The 24,008-nt window shown below is 44.8% G+C and overlaps 1 protein-coding gene and 1 pseudogene across 1 annotated transcript in view; both read right to left on the bottom strand.

The window, feature by feature from the left end:
- ADCY9 (adenylate cyclase 9) overlaps positions 1–23,901 on the bottom strand; it is a 113,155-nt gene extending 89,254 nt beyond the window's left edge. The window contains exons 1-2 of the mRNA XM_032849349.1: positions 23,404–23,901; positions 21,391–23,126 (exon numbers count right to left, since the gene is read on the bottom strand). Of these exons, the coding sequence (XP_032705240.1) occupies positions 21,391–23,083 (1,693 nt within the window). The 5' untranslated portion in view covers positions 23,084–23,126; positions 23,404–23,901. The remainder of the gene's footprint in view (positions 1–21,390; positions 23,127–23,403) is intronic.
- On the bottom strand, positions 19,029–19,183 carry LOC116862188 (annotated as a pseudogene).
- Positions 23,902–24,008: the final 107 nt, after the last annotated feature.

The raw sequence follows: 24,008 nt of genomic DNA, 5'->3' as shown, positions 1-24,008 counted from the left end.
TCTTCTCTAAACTCTTATTTATAAGGGTTTTTTTTTTTTCCATAACCTGTTCTAAAAAGAAGAAAATTTCAGGTAGGAGTGTCTATACTGCAAGGAAATGTAGCCAAAAGTTTCCTTCATCTCTTTCTGTGTGTGCTTTTCTCTATTTTCTGGTTAAGGAAAACATTTTCAAGTGCATAAAAACAAGGAACTAAAATTAGATAGACACGAACTGAACCTTAACTCACGGTGGGGAAAACGTTATTTTTAAACTGAGAAATATTTATAGGCCTGTGCTTTATGGAAAAGGAAGACAGGCGTGCTAATGTATGTCGATGGAACAGCCTAGGGTAAGGACAGGAGGCTCGAGAAGAGAAAAGACTTTCACTGCGTGTTTATATTCCAGGAACCGTGGGCACTTCACATATTTTCTCTCATGGAATACGAATCAGGACCAATAATTATAGAGTATTTGAGGACTCTATTCACTTAACATTAAAGAAAGTGTTGTAAACAGCTCTTGCCAGACCACAAAAGCCCCCTTCCTCCTCCTACTGCCATCCACAAACCAGGGACGCTCCCCAACCCCAGAAGAGGGGCCCCACTCTAGACACTCCATCATCCCTGCAGGACGGCCAGTACTTCTCAGAGCTCCAGATAAAAGTTATATGGTTTTTTAAAAAGACACAGAAGTGAAATCTAAGACACTTACCAGGTGATATTAAGAAATAAATCTTTAAAACATGTTAAAACCACATTCATCTTGACATTCATAGCTCAAATGACATTCACCACTCAAAAACCTTCAAGAGTGCTTTACCTCCCACCACATCAATGTCTTCTTTTCATTCACTCACACCCACGAGGTCGACACGAGAGCACCTGCAGTGAATCCCCAGTCCAGAGTGGAAGGAGGGTGGTTGTGTCCGCAGGGCTGGGTAGGTAAGAGCTAATGGAATGAAGGAAGGGGCACAAGTCATTGGACTCTGGAGGCTGAGGAGAGGGAAGGGCTGCAGAAAAGCACTATTCTTTGAGCAAACTCATCTGGGAGGTGTGTAGATTCTAGGGGGAAAGAACCACTACACAAGGGTGAGGGACGGGGACCATCTCAGAGAAGTGGGAAGAGAAATGCAAATGTTGACTGGATGGCATGATCCAATTTCACAAGCTTCCCCTAAGAACAAGCAACTAAATTTTCATTTTAAAAACATTGCATGTTTCAACTAAAATCATAGCTTTAACGCTTTGCCTCCCTAAGGACCACTTCCCTTCTCCATGCACATACCATCACCGCCATCCTTCCTTTATCAGAAGCCTGATTCTCTTTGGGGGGGTCTTCCTTCCACCTGTTCAGGAAGGAGAACCCTTGACATCTGCCTGCTCCCAAAGGATGGAGCTGGGTAAGTCCAGGCTGCTGGGGTCTCACTCCCCTTGCCAGGGACAGGTAAGGACAAGGCCCATGGCACATAAAATAAGACATGCATGAGAGGAAAAGGCCTTCTTCCTCACTAGATGTTACTGCGTCGCCTGGAACGGCTGCAGCACCTTGTCCATGAGGGAAGGCATCTCCCACACAGCAAGAATGGCAGACGCAGAGGCAGAGGCAGAGGCAGAGGCAGAAAGCACCTGGATCCTTGAAAATGTCAATCAACACTGACTAAATCAACCCTGGAACTTACATGCTTCTTGCTACACGAGATAATGCATTCCTTCTTTTTTCTTAAGCTACTTTTAGTTCGGTCTTCATTAACTCTTACACTATTAATCTGAAACCATCTTGGCTTTATTTGTAAGCATTTTTACGTAAGTTTGCATTTCTTATAAAACAGGGAGTTTTCTGTCTTCGGGTAAAGTTTTGTTTCACACACTTATTCTGCAACAACTCACCTGCTTTAAGGAAAGCACAATGGAAGAGCTTTGAAGAGCTTTCACAGCTCAGGGAGGGCACTCAATCTGGTGGACATAAGTACTCCAGTCCCTGGTAAGATGTACTCGCTATGATTTCCCCTTGCTAAATAAAATACCACGTACTTTAAGATCCTTTGCTCAAATACAACTGTTAGGCAGCCTTGTTGCTATTAACCAGGCCCTCCCATGTGTCGCAGAGGAAATGCCCCAGGCAGTAGACATGACCATTCTAGCCACTGGAAAAGCACAGCATCTTCCCCGAAATAAACACACTGATACCTAGTTTATAGTCAGTCCCACGATTAGCGCAAATCAGCCCTCCGAAATGTGTACAACTCCGAATACTGAGCTGTAACTCACATCCCGTTCAGCTCATCCATTTATACTATGTGGTTCAGTGATTGCTCAGGACACTCAGAGATGAGCTGTACAACCATCACCACGGTCACTTTCAGAGCATTCTTGTCACCTCAAAAGAAACCCCAGGCCCAGTAGCACTCACTCTCCAGGTCCCTCAAACCTTCCAGCCCTAGACAACCCCTAATTTCCTTTCTGTTGCTACGAATTTACCTGCTCTGGACACTTTAAACAGAATCATTACATGTGTGGCCTTTTGTGTCCGGCTTCTTTCACTTCAGTTTTCAAGGTTCACTCGGGTTGGAGCATGAATCAGTACTTCCTTCCTTTTTAAGGCTGAACAATATTCCACTGTACAGACAGACCACATTTTGTTTATCTGTTCAGCACTGGATGGACATTTGGGTTGTTTCCACTGTTGGGCTATTATGAGAGATGCTGCTGTGAACATTCACACACAGTTTTCGCAGGGACCCCTGCCTTCCATTCTCTCAGACATACACCTGGGAGTGAAACTGCTGGGTCACTCAGAAACGTTGTGTTTAATGTTTTAAGGAGCCGCCATGCTTCTTCCCACAGCCTGCAGGCACTCCACTCTGCATTTCCACCAGCATGACAGGGATAGCTGGGAGATTTCTGAGACAAGGACTATAGATTGCTTGTCCTCATATCCTCCATCTCCAGTAGGTACTCAAAACCCTTGTTCAACGAATATATGCTAGCAAATGTGGCTAAAAGAGAAAGCCAGGGGCACCAGGGTGGCTCAGTCAGTTAAGCACCGGTCTTCAGCTGAGGGATGGTCCTGGGATCGAGTCAGCTTCTCCCTATGCCCCTCCCCTCCCCATGCTCCTCTTCATGCTCACTCTCACTCTCTCTCTCAAATGAATAAATAAAATCTTTTAAAAAAAGACAGAGAAAGAAACCCAACAGCAGAGTCACAGGGCACTTTTCAAGGGCCAGTTTCCTCTCTAATGGGCTCCTGACATACACACTGTGCTCCTTTTGTCCCCTGGAGAAGCTACCCCGACTTAACCAGAAGAGTTTTATGTGCCTACTGACACACTTGAATAACATCCTAATGAAAGGCAAAGGGCACCTGCTGGGACTCCACTGGCCTGAGGACTGCCTAATAGTTTTGAGGAATCATCCACTGGCGGCAATCATAATACAGCTGTCTGATGGGACACCCCAAACTGCCCCAGGAGGGAAACATTTCACATGGACCAATAAACACAATGGGGGAGCACACCACTCCCTGGAGGGGAGGGCTGACGTTGGCTCTAAAACAGGCCCCTTGGCACCCATGAAAATTTCCCACCTGCCCCACCTCCTCAGCAAACAGCAGGATGGAGCCTAGATGACCTCCAAACTCACCCCTCTAGCCACAGAAGGGCCCTGCCTTCCCTTTGCCCTAAAGGAGGAATACTGTTTTTCTGACTAGAAACTCAACTTTTCTCCTCTTCTACCCTAAAAAGTACTGACACTTGGTAACACTGACAAGTTTACATACTCTTTCTTGTTTTAACTACATAAAAACAAATAAAAATGAACTATGAACTGATGACCATGTTTGGGAGTTGAGCTCTTTCAGTGGCCAATGTTTTTTTAGAAAAATGTTCTATATTAAGGCCACATTGTGGGAACACTGCTGGCTGTGGACAGTATCCCACATCCCCGCGTTCTAAGGATAGCTAACAAGCAGAGTGTGTCCCAGACGGGCACAAGAGGCCCATGGGCTCACTCGACCCCACAGAAAGAGGAGGGGAAGACTAATTTTACCATGCTGTATTTGCAGAGTTTGAAATTCATTTGAACAAGAAAGTTCCTAGAGTTGTTTTGGGTGAGTTGTGTTTTTTGTTTTTGTTTTTGTTTTTTTGGTCAATATTTAAATAGCACCATTTTTTTTAAAGCTTGCCCTAGATACAACTGTTTATCTAACACACAATTCCCAAGTTGCCAAATCCAATGCCAGCCTGAAGGGGACAGCCAAAATCCATATGTTTATCAGTAAGAAAAGGTTTCTAAGCATGTTATATCTACATTCTAATTTTATCTTAACCACAACACCACTGCAAGTTACAGTGAACAACGTCATTATTTCAATCGAGATACATAATTCATAACATTACCTATTACCAGCTTGACTCTCAACTTGGAAGATGTTTTTGAAAATATCCGAGGGCTAAATGTGGCTTTTTACAGGGTTCTTCTTATAAGTTTTGAGCTTCTCATTTTAAAAAGTGGTAGAGTTTTATCAAAAAGACAAACATACAGTTACCATAAGGCCCAGCTCTTCCACTCCTAGGCATATACCCAAGAGAATTAAAAACACGTACTCGGGGGAAAAAAAAAACATGTACATGAATGTTCAGAGCACAACTATTCACAACAGTCGAAAGGTGGTAACAGTCCAGCTGTGTATCACTGGATGAATGCATAAACAAAATGTGGTCTATCCCTGTAATGGAATGTTTTTCAGCTACAAAAAAGAAGGAAGTCCCAGTGCACACTGCTATGTGGATACACCCTGAAAACATGGTGCTAAGTAAAAGAGGCCAGACACACTGTATGATTCATTCCTATGAAATATCAAGCAGAGGAAAATGCACAGAGACAGACAGGAGACTCGTGGTTCTCAGGTGCTGGGAGGATAGAGGGATGGGGAGTGACTGCTAATTGACACAGGGTCTTCTTTTTGGGGTGATGAAAATGTTTTAGAATCAGAGGTGATGGTTGTGCAGCACTGTGAATTTACTAAATGCCACTGAATTATTAATTTTATGTTATATAAATTTCATGCCAATTTAAAGGAAGTTAACAGAGTATCAGGAAACTGCAGGATAACAGCAAGGGTGGGAGCGGGAGGGAAGTGGCAGAATATGAGGTTTCAGAAAGTCCTAGATATGGCACAAGAAGCCCACCTGTGGCCCAGGGTCAAAGAAAGTTTATGAAGGCAGTCAGTACAGCACCACCAGGCCTGCAGTTTAGACGGAGAGGCAAGGTAGGTTTCAATAAGTCCTGAGTCCCCCATCCGAGGATTTTTCGGACAATCTTAACAAAGACTAACATAAGAAATGTCTCCCCCCACCCCTCAGAGTCCAGGCACTGGATAAGGAGCTCACACTTCCCCGTGGAGAAGCCTGAACTAAATATCTAATGTGAATATACATTTTTCTTTATGTATAGAAGGCGGGAAGAGGAAATTCAAGCAGTGTATTCGCAGTCTTGAATCAACCATAATATTAACTCACAATTACTCAGAGAGTTGAATGTACCTTTCGCCCACCAGATATAAAGTCACTCGCATCCTTGACGCTGTTCTCACCCAGCTTTATTGTCCTGTGCAGCCCCACCACTCACAGGACACTGTGTGCGGTTTCTGGTCTGCTTTTATGTTCTCCCTTACCAGGATCACGCTGTGCTGCACACGCATGGCCTGGGGGAGGCAAAGCTCAGGGCTCCGTGAGGCACACAGGGACGGCAGGTGAATACCAAAGATGAGTTCTCTCTGACTGTGAGCGAAACCTGCAGCTGACGTCTTCCCGGAGACACAATGCAGCACAGCGCTTCCTGCCCCTAGGCTTGAGGTTTCCGAATTGCCCGGCTCACGCTCCCACTGTGTCCCCCCATTCTCATAGCTGCTTATGGGGATGAAAACAAGTTTGGGTGGGGGGAGTAGGGCGAAAACCAAATGCCAAACACCTACCACGTGTCAGGCGCTGTTACGTGCATAATCTCATTTAATCCCTACCAAAACCCTTCAAATTAGGCGATCTGCTCTCCCGGAGAGAAAACCAATAAGCAGACTGCCATTTATTAAGTAATCACACATTAATTACTTTAAAAATTAAGAGCTAAGAATCCATACTCCTAAGAATCGAATGTACTTTAATTTTTTTTTTTAAACATGAGGCTTGAACTCACAACCATGAGCTGAGATCCAGAGCCAGATGCTTAGCTGACCGAGCCACCCAGACAACCCAGATCTACTTTAATTTTTTAATCTAAAAGAAGAGCGTGACCAAATTGGTGGGCCGATGGGTTAGCAAACTTGGCAGGCATGGCCGCATAACCTGTGGAGTGGGGGACAGAGCACACACCAGGCAGAGCATCCACGGGACAGTCTGGCACCCAGCCGGCCCCTTCAGGAAGAACAAACCTCCCCAAAATAAGCAAAAACAACTAACTAGCATTGTTGAATGCCAAACTACTAAATTTCTGGGATAAAAGTCCACACCTTCAGTTTAAGCCAAAGAACAAGAAATATGGCCTATTCTGCCTTGGCAGGTATATAAGAGAACACACAAAAATCTCTATACAGTCATTCTTACCAGAGGCTTCTTGGGAAAGTCTACAAAGTACTTTCCCAAAATTCTGGTAAATTTCAACATCAGTACTTCCCTACTTAACATTCATATTTTAGCTTTGTAATATAACTAGTTATAGAGTTAACTGTTAATTAATTCTAACTAATTCATCATCCAATCTGTTATTCCCATTTTCTATTTCCACATAGTCAAAAGAAATCTACTTTGGTCATGTAGAAAACATGCTCTGTTTATGAAGACACAAATTTGATTCAAATTTCCCTTTCTCCTCCCCTTTAAGAAATACACTAAAAATAACTGTCATAACATCTTACTCATCCTGAACTCCGCACCTAGCAACTTACTCAGAATATAGCTGACAAACAAAAAATTACAAGGAGGCCTAATTCTTAATCCTTTTAATCAAACTTTATCTGTGGAGTTAATAAGCTTGGTTATTTGGGTTTCTTTACAGAATAAAGTAAAACACAGAAGCAAAGTTTTTTCACGAAAGAGCATACCAATAGCCATATAAACTGACAGCAAGAGATAAAGGAGGAAAATTATTTCAAAATGTAACAACTGGAAAAATGGAGCAAACTCAGTTTATCTAAAATAAAGCAAAAACTCCTGTTCTTAGAAGGAAACTGCTATATCAGTAAAAGCTGAATAACAGGTAATAAAAATAACTGAGCCATTGAGAAAATTAATTCATTGACATATTTCATTTTTATGAATGTAACAAAGTATTATATACACTTCAGAAATATAAAACCAAGGGGCGCCTGGGTGTCTCAGTGGGTTAAGCCTCTGCCTTCAGCTCAGGTCATGATCCCGGGGTCCTGGGATTGAGTCCCACATCCAGCTCTCAGCTCAGCAGGGAGTCTGCTTCCCCCTCTTTCTCTACCTACTTGTGATTTCTCTCTCTGTCAAATGAATAAATAAAATCTTAAAAAAAAAAGAAAGAAATATAAAACCAAACGTTTAATCAGGTTAAAAGAAGAAACTCTCTCCTTGAATAAAGGGGAAAATCCTCAGCTCTTGGGAAATCCGGACAGGCTTACATTAATTGATATTTATATTTAACAACATACTAAATGAGGCTGGTTTCATATTCAACCATATGTTTCCCCTACAGCTGTCTTTTAGAAATCTGGATAGGAGAAAAGAAAAGGATCAGAGAATTTAACATTTAATCAACCTGGATCAAGCTTAGAAAAGAGGACAGATGTTTAAAAAAAAAAAACTGATTACATAAAACATTTATATTAAAGTACAATTCAGTATCAAATTTCATTTAATTTTGCCTTTTGGGGAAAACTTGTAAACATCAGTGAAAACAAAGTGGCTAAATTTTAATCAAGGAATATTGTTATTATTGTTTTTTAAACTTTATTATTTTTTTTTAATTTATTTATTTGACAGAGAGAGAAATCACAAGTAGGCAGAGCAGCAGGCAGAGGGGGAAGGGGAAGCAGGCTCCCTGCTGAGCAGAGAGCCTGATGCGGGGCTCTACCCCAGGACCCTGGGATCATGACCTGAGCCGAAGGCAGAGGCTTTAACCCACTGAGCCACCCAGGTGCCCCTAATCAAGGAACATTATTAAATAATAAGAGGGTTTTTTTTTAATCCTTTCAACTTACTTTCAAACAATCAGCTTGACTGTCGATTTCAAAAAAGAAGAGCTTTCCATCAAATGACAAATGGACAAATAAAGTATGGTCAATCCATACAATAGAATATTATAGGACCATAAAAAGGGAATGAGGCACTGACTACAAGGTGAAAGAACCCAGAAAACAGTATGTTGAGTGAAAGAAGCCAGACCCAAAAGGCGGCATACTTTAGGGCACCATTCTTCACCATTCTTATGAAACGGACAGAATAGGCCAATCTATAGAGACAGAAAGTAGATTAGTGGTTGCCAGGGACTGGAGGTTTTAGGGGGAATGGGGGAAAAACTGCTAATGAGTATAGGGTTTCTTTTTAAGGTGATTAAAAAGGTTTTAAAATTGCTCGTATTAATGGCCGCACAGATCTGTGAATATGCTAAGAATCACCAAATTACATGCTTTAAATGAATGAATTATATGATATGCAAATTATATCTCCAAAAAAGCCTTTATTAAAAGAAAGAATGAAAGAAAGAAAGAGAAAAGAAAAAGAAAGGAAGAAAAGAAAAGGAAAGGAAAAGAAAAGAAAAAGAGAAAAGAAAAGAAAAATGGAAAATCATCCAGTCTGAGAAACTTGGTCACGTTCCCCATTCGGGAAAGTTCCACACACCATAGCAATGCTGCCGAAAGAAATAGAAACCTTAGTGCAAACTGGAATACCTCCAGGGGAGTATATGGAATTGGAAATTTAATAGCAACTAAATAAAGTAACATCATGACTGCAGCCATGAAACCAAACATTTCCATGTGATCAGTCAGATGTCAGAGAGACAAAGTCAGTATCTGAGAATCATCAACTCTGAAAGTGTTCAGAATCACGGTTTTCTTGCAGGAGCCAGAAAGAACACAAAGTTAATGAAATTATTCCAGCTGAGAAATTCGCTGTGAAATGTGTGTCAGAGACAAAAAAAGAAAAAAATGTTGTCTGCACGGTGGTTGTAAGAGTTTTGACCTTCTGCAGTTACTTACAGACTGAGTAAGTCACTTCAGTCCTGGAAACACGTGACTCCAACAGGCTGTGAATAACACTTTCTCTCAGGGAAGCTACAGTTTCACAAGGTGGGTCTTTGTTGGGGTGAAATTCTCTCTCAGGTCAGATGACACATGTAGCCAATGACAACACTGTCTTTGAGCACAAAGTAGAGTGTTTTTCCTTTCCCACTTTGTTTCACCAGCCATGGACATCACAGCAAATATTATATTACTCTCCCTGAGCTGCTTTGCTGTTCTTAAGACAGGATAAGAAGACCATTCAAAATCTTTTATAAATCCTTTATAATTAAATCCAAGGGTTTCATTTTATCACAGGTGACCTCTAATTTCTAACTGCAAGGTCTAAGGTAGACATTTTCCAGGGACATTAATTTTTGAACTACCAGAGTCACACTAAATATACAGTAAATATATGGGACTCTGGTACACTAAGTAGCCAGTAAGCAGGTCCAGGAACTCACCATCCAGAGCAAGCAAGTCTGTTATTAATGGAATAATCAGTAAGAACATTATTAAATCCAATATTTGCTCTGTTCTGCTAGTGGAAAAACTTGCCAAAACAGTGAAATTAATTGTACTGGCAACTAACCTTGCAATCTCTCTCCAAAATAATGGTCAAACAGGAATTAAAGCATATTTTTAAAAATTTAATCACTTCACATTTTCTCCAAGCCATTTCAAGAGTGTTCCTCAAACTTTCAAAATCAAGCAAGGTTCCTCTAATGATTCTCTGCTTTATATAACAAATGTGATCCAAAAAAACCATGTAAATTATACTCCTGTAACTCAATCTTACTAATTTATAAGTAAAGAATCCTCTGTAGAAATTGAAGAATGCCACACCTGCCCCACAATTTAGCAGTTCTGTAAATCTGACTTTCCATATTCTAGATCTGCCTAAATGAGGGTCCACAGCTTAGAGAGACAGATGAAGAAGAAACTACTTCTTCGTATTAAGAATGCATACTGGGGTGCCTGGGTGGTTCAGTGGGTTAAGCCTCTCTGCCTTCAGCTCAGGTCATGATCTCAGGGTCCTGGGATAGAGCCCCATATTGGGCTCTCTGCTCAGCGGGGAGCCTGCTTGCCCCTCTCTCTCTGCCTGCCTCTATGCCTACTTGTGATCTCTCTCCCTGTGTCAAATAAATAAATAAAATCTTAAAAAAAAAAAAAAAAGAAGAAGAATGCATACCATTTTCCAGTCATGTGAGACACTCGGCTGCTCTTACAGGAGAACGGTGGGTCTAGTTCAAACTTTATGCTTTACAAATAAGAGGAAACTGAGAGCCAGAAAGTGTTTCACTAACTAGTGGAGAAAACATCTTGAGATAAAAAGCTAATTCTCCCAAATTTTAGACAGCTCATTCACAAAACAAAAATTAATATTAATAACCATAAGTAGCATTTTCTCAGGGGAAAAGAACTCATGTATGAAGTCACAGAATACAATGCAATCCACACTTGGAATATTAACACTTAGCAGAGTAAAACTCACTGAACCAATGTGCAGTAGACTCTTTTACTTAAAATGTCAAAGCCTTAATGGTTTATTGTATTTTAATATCCCGTATACAAGAAAATAAATCACATGCATATGGGTTTTCTTCCTCTCTACAAACTAAATGGCAAAAAGCTGAAGTTAATATTTCCCAAACAACTCAAACATGAATATAAATGATTCAAAAGCTGCTTTCAGTAGCACATTTTTCTGTGGAAGGAAAAAAATGAATTTAATAGCATTACATAAAAATCCTGGAAATTATGCACAAAGATTATCCTGGAGCTTTGCCAAAAAAAGGATATGCTGGTTTTTCATGTGCATAAATGATAATCAAATAAGAATTATAAGGAGCTACAGTATTATTAAAGATAAATACACTTCTTGAAATCTCCATTTTAAAAAGCTTAAAAGTGATTGCCTAAACTAAGCCATTCAAGCCCACATTTCCTGGGCCCAAAATAAACACTTGGGTTTCAGTGACCTGAGTTCCTGCCCTACAGCCCACCCCCACCCCCCGCCACCCGGCGGGCCTTCACTGGCAGCGTCCCCTCAGTCCTAAGGCTGCCCACTCTCCCGCACCAATGCCCTAGGTCACATTCTCAGGCATTGTGCATCGGCTGCTCTCTCTCTGCCTGCTTCCCTAGGTCCTTGCAAGACCCTACCTACAGCCTCTTTTTAACAAACCACTCAACCATTCCTTATAAACCAGTCATTGCCTTCCAGTCTGCCTCCTAGTTTGTTCTGTGTAGATGATCAGCGTGTGGTTTCTCGCACAACAGAGCGTCCACATGCAGAGTGTAAGTAGTTAGAATATTAATTCATTCATTCATTCATTCATTCACTAAGACAAATATTATTGAGCATCAACTATATGCCAACCTATGTTCCCAGTGCTAGGAATACAGCAGAAAATAAAACATGGTAAAATCCCTGTTCTCAGGACACATTCTAGTGGGATGAAGAAAGACCATAAACAAAAATAAGTAAGTCAGGGGCGCCTGGGTGGCTCAGTGGGTTAAAGCCTCTGCTTTTAGCTCAGGTCATGATCCCAGAGTCCTGGGATAGAGCCCCGCATCAGGCTCTCTGCTTGGCAGGGAGCCTGCTTCCCTTCCTCTCTCTCTGCCTGCCTCTCTGCCTACTTGTGATCTCTGTCTGTCAAATAAATAAATAAATAATCTTAAAAAAAAAAAAAAAGTCAGTCAAATACACGTTATGCAAGATGGAAAGGGGAGTGGCAGGGCAGTAATTCCAGGAAGTACTATTCAGAATAAAGTTCCCATGAAGGGAATTCCTGGAGTTGGGCTTTCTGGAACCTTCCACAGCTGATGCTGGGGGACTGGGCTTGCTGGGCTGAGGGCACTCTTCAGTTTGCAAACAGTCTACATTTTGGTTTAAGATTCCTTTCATTTTACATTTCTTTGTCTCCACTTATCCACATGCACAGGCATCTGTCCCTGGACAGGCATTAGCAGGAGGGTAGAGTACAAAGAAATGCTGCATTACTCTGTACTTCTCAATTGTAAGAATGCAAATTAAAGCTTCCAAAGAACCTGAAGCAGCACGAACTGTTTCTTCTGCAGCGCCATTTCTTCAAATAAACGTGCATGTACTATTAATTTTCTTTTCAAAAAAGGAGAGGGAAAACTTTGGTTCAGTCTCTCGGAATAAAGCTATCAGACAAACAGAAGTAATGAGATTCTAATTAACAATTATTTCTCTACTCCTTAAAAATATTACTAAATGCATAAGAAAGCTATTAAAGACCCTAGGGTTGTATGAAAAAGACTTGGGGGCAACCTAAGGGGGCTCCCATGGGCTCGAGATGGCACAATTTGAGCATCAAAACTTGTGATCTCTGTAACGGAGTGAAATATATCAAATAAGCTAAAATCTAAAAATTTGTACAGATTCTTTTAAAAAAGTCATTGCTCACCTTTGGAAGATGTTAAGAAACCAACTCAGTCTGGAAACCCTATAATGGGGTTGGGGGACAGCTGAGTAGCTGAGTTGGTTAAGCATCCGACTCTTGATTTCGGTTCAGGTCATGATCTCAGGGTTATAGGATCAAGCCTCACGGAGCCTGTTTACGATTTTCTCTCTCCACCTCCTTCTGTTCCGCCCCCCCACCACCAAAAAAACCAAAACTCTTAAAAAAAAAAAAAAAGTCCTATAATGGGAAAGCAGCAAGCAAATAAACTACAAACTTCTAAACATACACATAGACTTCACAACAGCTGGGCTGACAAAGTGCATGCAAACACTCTGAGAACTGGAAAGAACCACACAAAGGTATGGTTGTTTTCCTGTTGTTGGTGCTGCTAAGAAAACTGTCCCCATTTTCACTAGCTAATGCATCTAATCTCTATTGAGTGTCGCTGGGTGCCAAGTACTTTTCTATGTACTTAACATCATTTTCTCCTTTAATCCTCACTGCAATTCTACTAAGTGGGCACTAGTGTTTCCTAATACAGCCCCTTTGGGTCTAAATACTGGCTCTACCATTTAGCAGCTCTTTCTAGCTGTGTGGCCACCCTGAGTTACTTCATCTCTCTATGCTTCAGTCCCCGTGCCTATAAAATGGAAATGATAAGTGTCCCTACCTCCCAGCCCCATTTGTAATACAATAAGTAAGTCTAGTGTGTATTTGTTCAGGTGATAATTTGATTAATGTCTACTTCCCCTTCTAGGCTGTATATGCTCCAAGAGAGCAGAGGGCTCTTTCTCCAGAACCTAATCCAGGCCTCATAAATAGCAGGAAATCATTTGATATTTATTGAGTAAATAGAGGAGTTTATAGTAGAAAGCAGTAGAGCTGAATAACTGTTCTAGTTCAAACTTCAGCCAGGATCTCCAAAGTCACGATGCTGAAGATTTCCCCATAATTCCTCAATTATCAAGGGCCACATCATCTTAAGTGCCCCTAAACTCTGGGGACCACACGCAGCCCAAGAACAATACTGCCTGAACTCCCCAGGGTGTTCAGTTAAGAAGTTGCCAAACTTGGCAGCTACAGTTTAACCAGGGCTATCAGTCTTTTGTATTTTGGACACTTGCCCTTTTTAATTCGAGAAACTGACACAATCACAGTCCCTGGTGTGGTTTGGGTTTCAGTACCAAGTTATACAAGACTGCACCAAACAGAGTGTGGAAAAAAGAAACACCCTTGAGTACAGTACAAAATGTGACTCAACCAGGCGAAAGAGTTGGTTATTATTAATCGAATAAATCAATTGTGGGAGAGTCACTACCCCAACAAGTGCTTTCCTTCAATCCTCTCACTGGATTCCCCCAATGACCCTCGGACAGAGCTACTGTCACTCCTGTAAATTGGAGAGTCCCCACATACTTGCCCAAGGCTCCCCAGTTCAGAAACTGCACAACCGAGAACTGAATGCAAACGTATCAGAAACCAAAATCCATGCTCATCTATGAAACTCTACTGCCAAAGGGTAAGCCCTGCAAAAAAAGTTAAAAAACCAAAGTTGATAGTTTCATTGTGAACCTTAAACACCACCAGCAAAACTTTGGCAGAGTCATAAAGGATTTCTTTGAGAAAAAAATAAAGTTATGAACTAAAGCCGTTTGGTGCTTCCACAACAAATGCACCACGTCCACTGCACGTCCAGTCGGAGCGGTTTCAGATATGTGAGAGTGTGTGTGGGGGTAGTATGGACAAGCCCTCAGGCTTCCTAACTTACAGCTTAGGGAAGCAGTTCCCAAAGTACTTCCACAGACCTCCAGGGGTCCCTGAAACCTCTCTGCAGGGTGTCCATCTGTAGCGTTAAAACTATTCTCAACATAACAGTAGGACCCTATTTGCCGTTTTCAGTGTCAGCATCAGCACTGATGGTGCAAAAGCAGCTGTGGCTGAACCCACTAGCGATCAAGGTGGTGGCACCAGACCACTCGAATTGTTCTTGACTACCATGCGCTTACAGAAGGAAAAAAAACAACAGTTTCACCTAAGGAGTCCTTTAATGATGCAGTAAAAATGAAAAATTGCGTTAAATCTCAAGCTTGAGTGACTGTGTTAAAATAGAAGACTACCCCCGTAGGATGTTGAGAAAAGCACCCTCGCAGTTGACTGGGTTGCAAGCTGAACTAGCAGCTTTTCAGATGGAAGATCACCTCTGCTCAATCTACAAACTGTGGCCACTCACACTAGCGTATTTGGCAGACTGTTCCTGAAAAATGAACAAAATTAGTCTGTCACTTCAAGGGAAACAACTGACAGTATTTGTTGCCAGTAATAAAATTCAAACTTTCAAAACAATGATAAAACTTGTGCGCCTGGGAAGTCGACATCTTCCCGGTATTTAAAGACTTGGCTTTTGTCAACATTTGGAAGATCTACGTAACTCAGGAAACCAATATTTTCCAAATGACCGATGCATTATGTTACAAAATCAGACCTGGGTAAAGATTCATTTAAAAATCTTTTCAAAAATAAATAAATAAATAATGTCAATTTTTAACATATAATTATATGTATAAAAATATTATTTTTATTAACATGCAGTGGGTACAATGGATTTATTATTATTTTGAAATAAATTATAAGGGAAGATTCTCCTAAACGTCTCAGTTTGTTTCAATTTCTAATATGATAAATATTGATAAGGCACATAAACAAGAACTCTTTAGTTTCTCCAATAATTTTTAGGGGTGTAGAAGGGTCCTGAGACCAAAAAGTTTAAGAACAGAACCACAGGCTGATGGAAAGCCTCATTGGTTGGTCACAGCTGTTCCTGATCATCGCAGTCCCAGAATCCCACCCACTCCTGAAGCTGTTCCTGTCCCTCACTTCCTTTCTGGTTCTGCTACTGCCACTCCCACCACCACCAGTCTTTGGGGGGCTTGACCTTCCAGACTATTCTAAGGAAATGAGCCTCTCTCCCAACCTCAGCAGAGCAGGCATTCCAGGCATTTTCTTACAAGTGCAATGCCGCAGATGCGGGTGGCAGGGGGGTGGGGGGGTGGAGACAACAAAAACCCGATTAACAAGAACACATGAGTTTCACGAAGTACAGTTTTGCCAAATCTGACCCAAAGTTGGCCATGGGTCAGTTTGGCTGGTGCAGTCTACCAGGGCATGAGCGAGACTGATGAACGTCATGGCCTCATCCAGCCCTCTTAAGAGAAGCCCGCCCCCGCCCTGGGCCCGTTGCTCTGTGCAGGGGAGCCCCCGACAGCCTGTGATGCCCTCAAGTTATCTCACCACCATCCTGCACTGTCTCAGTGCGGACGCTCTAGACCTCATGTGGCAGTGCCCTTGCTGTTTCAAAAACTCTCCCCTCCTCAAAAAATTCCCTCCAAGGATGCTAGTTCCTGCTGGGAAAATAAAGGTCTTTAGGGGTCTCGTGTGCAAGTACAAATGACGCCAAGAGCTATGGGGAGGAGAGGCCACTCGGCCGCTCCCCTGGGGGTCAGCAGCCACCTATCACCACCCAGCGAGGGGACCTGCATTCGACTGATTAATGACCACCATCTTATAAGAATCCCAATAGAAATACTAATACCAAAATCACCAAAGAAAGAGGAAAATTTAGGCACATGCACACACAAGAGAAAATTCAACGTTTTCTTTCAAGGTTATTACTCCATGGCAAAGTACACAGGTGACACTGACTGGCAGGGAGAAACACAGTCATTACTGGAACCAGGCTGGCTAGTCCCTGAAATATCTTTACTTATGCTGATTGCTTCTTTTTAATTTTTCCCTTTGTTAATTCTACCTAAATGATTACCCTCCTTCCTTCTTCATTCCACCTGCCATTCAGCAAACCATATCCTTAACTTTCTTTGCTAAAGGCTAATTCTGCTCAAAAGCTGGTCCTTGAAATTAACACTGTGTGCTTTTTGCTGGAAGGCATGTAATTTGGCCTAAAGAAGCCGGAATACATTGTCACCAGGGGCTGCGTGAGCATCAGCTCCACAGCTCTTTGTCGTTTCCAATCTCGGCTGTCAGTCAAATTTTCTGCTTCATCTTGCCTCTGCCACTTGCCATCCAAGGCTATGTTTCAACAAGCACGAGACAGCCGGCTCTAGGATGCAGGCAAGCAGAGGATCTCTTGACCTGACTACAGAGGAAGCAGTGAGCCGTAGGCTAGCACTCCAGTGGCACGAGTCCATGCTCGGTGGGGACAAGCTATTCACGCTGTCCGGTGAAGCAAGGAGACTAACTGAGCAAGCAAACTGCACCTAAACTGGTACTTGAGTGGGGCTGTTAGCTGCCAGCTGGCAGGGAACGAGGGGGCCCAGATTGCCAGTTTGGGACAGCCACTGGCAAGGCTAACGCTCAGAGTGCCTCAGCCCACCTTCAGTTTGAGGAAGGGCCCCAGAAGGGGGCCAAATAGGACCTCTTCTAAATAGCCACCTACTAGCACCTGGGGAAGGTCTCGGTTGCTGTGGCCAGCGGGTGACGATCTGCCCAGTGCACATCAGCAGATCTTTCCCCCCGTGGCTCATGAGCCTAAAAGGTTGGCAATGGCTACCAGATATTCCCTTTATAAAGACATGGTTGTTGCTGTCGATTTGGAATGACTGCGCACCCTGCTGCAGCTTCCTAATATTTCAGAGGGGAAAATAAGACATTTATAGATATCTGCTGACAGTTTCACCTTCTGTCTTTGTGACTCTATCTATAACAGGAGGGAAAAAAGGAAAAAAAAAAAAAAAACAAACAGTTCCAGACGATCCTCCTCACCTTTTTGGCTTGTGGCTCAAGGCAGAGCAGAACAGCCAGTATCCTTTTGGGCCCAGTGGTTTGTCCCAAATGGTGTAAAAAGATGCTTCTTCCCATCCCTCATATCACACTATTTCTACCTACCTTTAATAATAATTGCCTCTTACTTTTTGGATCATTTCCTAAGTCCTAATCTCGTGCTGAAAATTCTTTCGACCTTCTCCCTCAGTGTCTGACCACCCTACCTAAAATTTCACACCAACACACATAGACACATACACACACACACACACACACACTCCATATCCTCCTTTTTGCTTTGTTTCTCCTTAAAACTTAATGCAAAAGAAATTTTATATTTCACTTACTTTACTGTCTGACTGCCCTATTGGAACAGAACACCACTGCTGCTCTCCCTTGCAGAGAAGCAGCCCTGCATGGCTTCTCAGATTGGTGTCTGAGAACTTTGTTTCATTGCACAGTGACATGCCACGAGAGCAGGAATTTTAGTCTGTTTTGTTCACTGCTGTATCCCTAGCACCTAGAACTCTGCCCGGCACAAAATAAATTTCTTGTTGAACAAATGAATGAACAAGCCAGGGGCTCCTGGACTGTCTCATATTCTTCAACTAGATTCTGCATTCTCCATTCATACCACAGAAACTTCAAAGGTCTCACTCATTCTTGACTGCAAACTGTCTCCAATGTCAACTCCAGAAACCTTGAAAGGCCATATCCCACTCAGACAACCGAGCCTCTCACCCCCCAAGTTGTCTGCTTCATTCTGGCTCTACTTCTTACCCAGTCCATCCTGGTCCTGCTCCTCTCTGCTCTACTCCACTGTCACTGTCAACACCCCAGCTAAGCCTGCCATCACCCCTGCCTGGGATTTATGGCAACAACTCTCTAATCTCCCATCTCATTCCCTTCCAACCTACATTCCCCAGAACTGAAAAACTAAGCCTTCTAAATTTGCAAATTATATCACCTAAGCCTCCTGCCTAAAGCCCATCAGCGGCTCCCCATTATGTCCAGAATCGAACACAAACTCCTTTCTGTGTGATCCACACCCTTCCTTGCGCTATGGAGTACCATACTTACAGCCCACAGGGAAACACAACCCTGAGCCTTGGCTCATGCTACACCCACTGTACCGAATGTTCTTTTATCTACCTGGAGACCCACCACCAGGTCTCAAGACCCACCTCAGTATGTAGCCCCCATACAGGGTTCCTGACTCTCCACACACGCTACCACAGTTAGAATTGTAAGCCTGTTGAGGTCAGGAACTGCCGGCACTCCATGAGCTCATCCACGGCAAGGGGCGCGTGATAAGAACATGCTGAAGATTTCCAGGGAGTGAGTGAATGAGCGGGAATAATGGAAGTCCAGCCTCCCGCAAACCGTTCCAGATAAGTTACAGAGCAGGAGCTACTTTCCATGCTGCCAGGCTAGTTCTGGAGAGCCCAGCCTACTGAGTCCTCTACTGGGTATTTTTAACCCCCTTATCAGAAAAGGGGATGAGAGGTAAAGGCTACGCCCAACATTATAGAGAGAAAGTATCTCCACAAACCGCAAGACAGGCTAAAAGAAATTTGGGGTTTTTACTTACTTATTTTTTTAAAACAGGGGAGAATGCAAATGCAGTCCCCCACCACTCCCAAGTATGAAGTCGAGTTTCCCACATTTGGGGAAATCACAGGGGTCAGCACCTCTGGAGTACTACAGATAAGACTTACCCTGGGAAAACCACCTTCGTGATCATGGTATTCCGGGTAAGTATGAAAATTTTAAAAACACAACCTTAACCTCGTGTATAAAAAGGGTTCTCTACAAACTGTGCTATCTTCTCAATTTAGTGGATTTGGACAATGACAGAACAGAACTGGGCAGTTTCAAACAGAGGCAGGAAGTTGTGTAGACATCCTATATTACTGGAGTCCTGTCCACAAAGGTTTTCAAAATGAGCTGAATAAAGCAAAAATCATTGTCTCAGGGAAACAGTTAAAGAAGGGAATACCATATAAAAATATCACCTTTTTAGTTAAGCCTTCCACCTTTCCCTACCTCCCATCTAGTAAAACTTTCCCCTTCAATATACAGCATACACAAATTTAAAGAAAAAGTTAATTTACCAAATGTACACTATTTGAAATTTAAAAAAAAAATCAATAGACCCCCTTCTAGCATATTTTTTCACTGTCTTTGAGACACTTGACTTGAAGTTGAAAATAAAATTACCCACAAATTAACAAGAATGGGTACTGCGGAAGATTCAAAGACTCGGCGCCTTCCAGACCTACTTAACGATTACATCTGTTTTTATTCTTGATATTCAAGAAACACACTGTTCAGACTACCACTTACAAAACTGCTATCCTTGTCATAATGTCATACAGCACAGCTCCGTTCTCTGGAATCTGTCCCACAACCCCTGAGGACAGAGCCTGCAACACTCAGATCTTAAAGATACCAAAGTGTCAAGCAGGGATTACATCCGCCCCACACGCCACTGGCATCTGTAGACTCTGACGACTCTGAGAGCAAGAGTCACCCTCCTACAGGGAAAGACAATCGCCACAGCAGAGCCTCTCAAGTGAAGTGTAAGGTGTAGTTTCTGACCTCCTCAACGCATCTTTTAGAGTTCTCTAGACAGAGGGAAGTATCAGTAGTGTTCTACTTACATCTGTAAATTCTTCAACTCCTAGCAAAACTAATAAAGAAAAGTCAGGAGAAGGATAAAGTGCTATGACCAAGTAGAAAGTAAATGACATGGGGAACTCTAATCACAAGCAGAGAAACAAAATACCAGTTGAGCATATAGGATGATGTCAAGCCTGACAACCTATTCAGACCCCCTCACTCAACCACTTACTGTCTCTGACTGAGACTATCACTGCTCTCATCTCTGACTTAAGCTGTTCCTTCTCACGACAAACTCTTTCCTGGAGCTTTTCACTGTGTCATCATGCAACGCATGAGCACCACAAAACACAACAAGCTTTACAAATTTTGACTTTTAAGAATCAGTATTATTTTCTCTACATACTTCCAAAATGTTCCCTCCCCAACCTAGAAGATTTTAGTAAAACATAAGGACTGTTTTTAAAAAAGGGGGGTGGGATGGGGGTTAGGTATTTCGAATCCTTACTTTTGGTCCCCCTTACTTATACATCACTTCCCAGGCCTCAGAAATTTTTGTCCTTTGTGAAAATAAGAAAAATAAAAGCCCAGTGAAAATATCAAGAACAGCAGTAAGAGCTTAAGACCGAGACAAGAGACCAGATACAAATCCAAGGGTTTGGGGATAGGGGGTCTAAACACTGCTCCGGGTAGATTTATAAAATGCTGCAGTCTGTATGGTAAGAGAAATATCACAATAAAAATGAAAGTTGAAAGCTAAAAATACATTTTTAAAAAAGAGATCTAGGAGAAGGCAGTATGTATTGAAGGTATATAATTCCATCTAATTCTCAAGAGTCCTGCAGGGCTAAAGCAACTTCCTTGTTCCAGCAAAGTGAGGCCTCAAGATGAGAAAGGTTTTATTCTTCACAGTTCTGGAAAAAGGCATGGAGAAAAGTTTTGATGGGATTTCGGGGCAATCAAATGAAACAGAAAGACAATCTGTTAAAGTACTTCAAAGTTCTGCCTGCTGACAGGCTCTGACGCCCCCCCCACACCCCACTACATTCATCGGACCTGCCCCCAGAATTTCAGAAACAGTAACATCTGACCGGCAGGATACACATTTCCAAAGTTCTCCTTCCTCCTCAAGATCTCATCTCGGTCAGCACTGTGGGAACAGATCTGTGATATCTGACTCACCAGAGGCAAAGTCTCACCAGCCCCGAGATGCCCCCATGGTGAGGTATCCTGAGACAACTGATCTGCCTCCAGATACTGACACTAGAAAAAGATTGTTTGGTTTTTATTTTCCTCAACACAAACAGGACTGGGGAGGGAGATGACGAGGCAAAGAAGCGCACATACCTTTCAACTGGTCAGCAACAACGCTCTGGCCAAGGCGTTCAGTAACTTTCCCATCTTCCATTTCGTACCGATCATCTAGGTATTTTGCTGTGGCCTCGGAAATGTGAACCTTGCCCGCCACTCCCAGCTGCTCCATGAGATTGGCCAAGTTCACATCGTTGGACCACACATCGAATTTGAACCTCCTCATGCCCAAGATGCCGCAGAGGACGGTCCCCGTGTGAACCCCGACGCGCATGTTCACCATCTCTTTCTTCTCCTGGCAGAACTGCTCGATCGCTCTGATCATGCCCAAGCCCATCTCAATGCAGCAGTAGGCATGGTCGGCCCGGGGCTCCGGACACCCCGCCACGCAATAGTAGCAGTCTCCCAGAGTACTGATTTTCTCACACTTGGTCTCTTCACACAGCCGGTCGAAGCGACCGAACAGATCATTGAGGAGACCCACCAGGGCATGAGCAGACTTATTGGCACTCATCTTGGTGAAGCCCACGATATCTGCAAACAGAATACTGACTTCTTCGATCTGCTGCATTTTGAAAGGGCGAAATGCTATGGGGGCTTTCTGTATGGAAGACTTTTTCTTCCTGTTCTTGGGGCTGGACGTGGCGTGCCTTTTGACTGAATTCTCGCTCTCCTCATCCCCCTGTTTCATCAGGTCATCAGCTATGATCCTGGGCATCACAGAATGAATCATCCTCTCTTTCAGGGCTTTTTCCACTTCCAGATCCTTTCCATGCATAATTGACTGTCCCACCTTGAGAAAGGTGCTCCTGGATCTCACCTGGGACATGATAAATAGGTGGACCCCGATGGCGTGAATGCACACGTGGAGCAGGGCTCGGCTCAGCAGCTCCCAGTGCGGCGCCCATGCTCCAGGTGGGGGAAAGCAGTCTTTGTCTCGGAAATGATAGCCAAAGGTCTCAAAGAGTACAGAATAGACCACTCCCAAAAACAAGCTCAAGTACAAAGGTAAGTGCATGACGGTGTAGAGCAAAAAGAGCACTTCGATGCACATGGAAAAGCTCCCCACTTGAGATAAGCAAGTGTCTGTGGGCTTGGCTGCGAGGGTACGATTGGAGCTGTCAACACGTCCTGAGAGAGGCGTCAAAACCTGAAACTGGGCGGCCAGGGTCAGGGCGAACACCAGGAGGGTGAGAACCAGAGAGGTCCACACGTAATGCCGGGCATACAGCTTGGTGAAGGTAAACAGAAAAAAGCCCACACACACGACGAGGAAGCACAGAGCTGGGGCTACCATGACCATCAGTTTGGACCGCATGTGGACGCCAAAATAGATGCTCCACAGCAGGCAGGCGAAGCCGATGTAGAAGAGCGCATACCGGAAGCGGCGCTGGGTCTGCGGGAAGCAGCGCTCCATGCAAGCCTCCTCCAGGTTCACCGAGTCGAACTTGGGGTCCCACCACCGGCTGGAGGCCCTCTCGAACAGCTGGGGCAGCTTCTTCTGCCTGCGCAGGCGGCCTCCAGCGCCCACTCTCCGGGGGACGCCCCCTGAGTCCCCAGAGCTGCTACAGCTGGAGGAGATGCTGTACTTGCAGTGCTTGGGGTGGCTGTTGGAGGACAGCTGCTTGGGGTTGATTTTGACCCTCACGCTGTTGCTGTCTCCGCTGGAGTCACAACTCACCTCGGTGCTGTGGTGCGGCAGCAGCTGCTGGTGGGGCGGGGAAGCCATGTTGCCGAGCGCTCGGAACCTTCCGGGCCGGGGGCTCTGGTACCTGTCGGCGAAGACGACCGGAGTTACACGGGCACCGATTCCCACACAGGCGCACGCACCTGAAGGCCACGAGCTCCACCGGTGTGCTCGGCGGCGGCCCGGGCGGTCCACTTGCGGAGGCACCACACGCTCGCGAAAGCTGCGGCTAACGTCTAAGCCCGGCTTCCGCCGTCCCGCCCCGGGGCCGCCCGCAGCAGTCGGGATGGACCCGGCAGCCCCGCGCCGGCGAGGCGGCGGCGCCCCCACGGCCCCCCGCGCCGCCCGCCCCGCGCACTCGCCTGCTCCGGCCGCCGCGGCCGCGGAGGCAAGTCCAGCCGAGCCCTCTCACGCCGCCAGCCGCTCTCGCCCGCGCGGCTCTCTCGCCGGCAGCGGCGGGCCCCTCATGCCGCGCGGAGCGGCGCCTCCCCTGCGTCAAAGGCCGGCGGCCCCGCGGGAGGCTGCGGGCCCGCTCTGAGGAGCGGCAGCGAGGCCCCGGCGCCGGCGCGAGTCTGAGGAGCCCGCGACGCCGCGGTCGCCCCCGTCGGCGCGGCGCGTCTAGCGGGGCCTGCTCCCGGCCTCCGGGGCCGACCCAGCGGGGCGGGGATGCCCAGCGCCCCGGGAGACGCCGGGCGCCGAGCGCAGGGCGCGGCGGGCGCTGGCCCCTCAGCCGGCCGCCCTGCGCGGCGCTGCCGCAGAGCCCGCTCCCGCGACGCCGACCCGGGACGCCCGCCCGCCCACGCCCGGGGCGGCCTCCCGAGCTAGCGACGCCGCCGCGGCCGCGGCCGCCGCCGTGCCTCCCGCTGCCGCTGCCTCATGTCGGAAGAGCCGCCGCCGCCGCCGCCGCCGCCGCCGCCGCCGCCGCCGCCACCATCTCCGGCCCCCTCCCCCTCCCCCTCCCCCTCCC

Source organism: Lontra canadensis, unplaced genomic scaffold (assembly GCF_010015895.1).
Source record: "Lontra canadensis isolate GAN:19392208 unplaced genomic scaffold, GSC_riverotter_1.0 scaffold224, whole genome shotgun sequence".
Classification (NCBI taxonomy): Eukaryota; Metazoa; Chordata; class Mammalia; order Carnivora; family Mustelidae; genus Lontra; species Lontra canadensis.
This window is presented reverse-complemented; position numbering and strand designations above follow the sequence as displayed.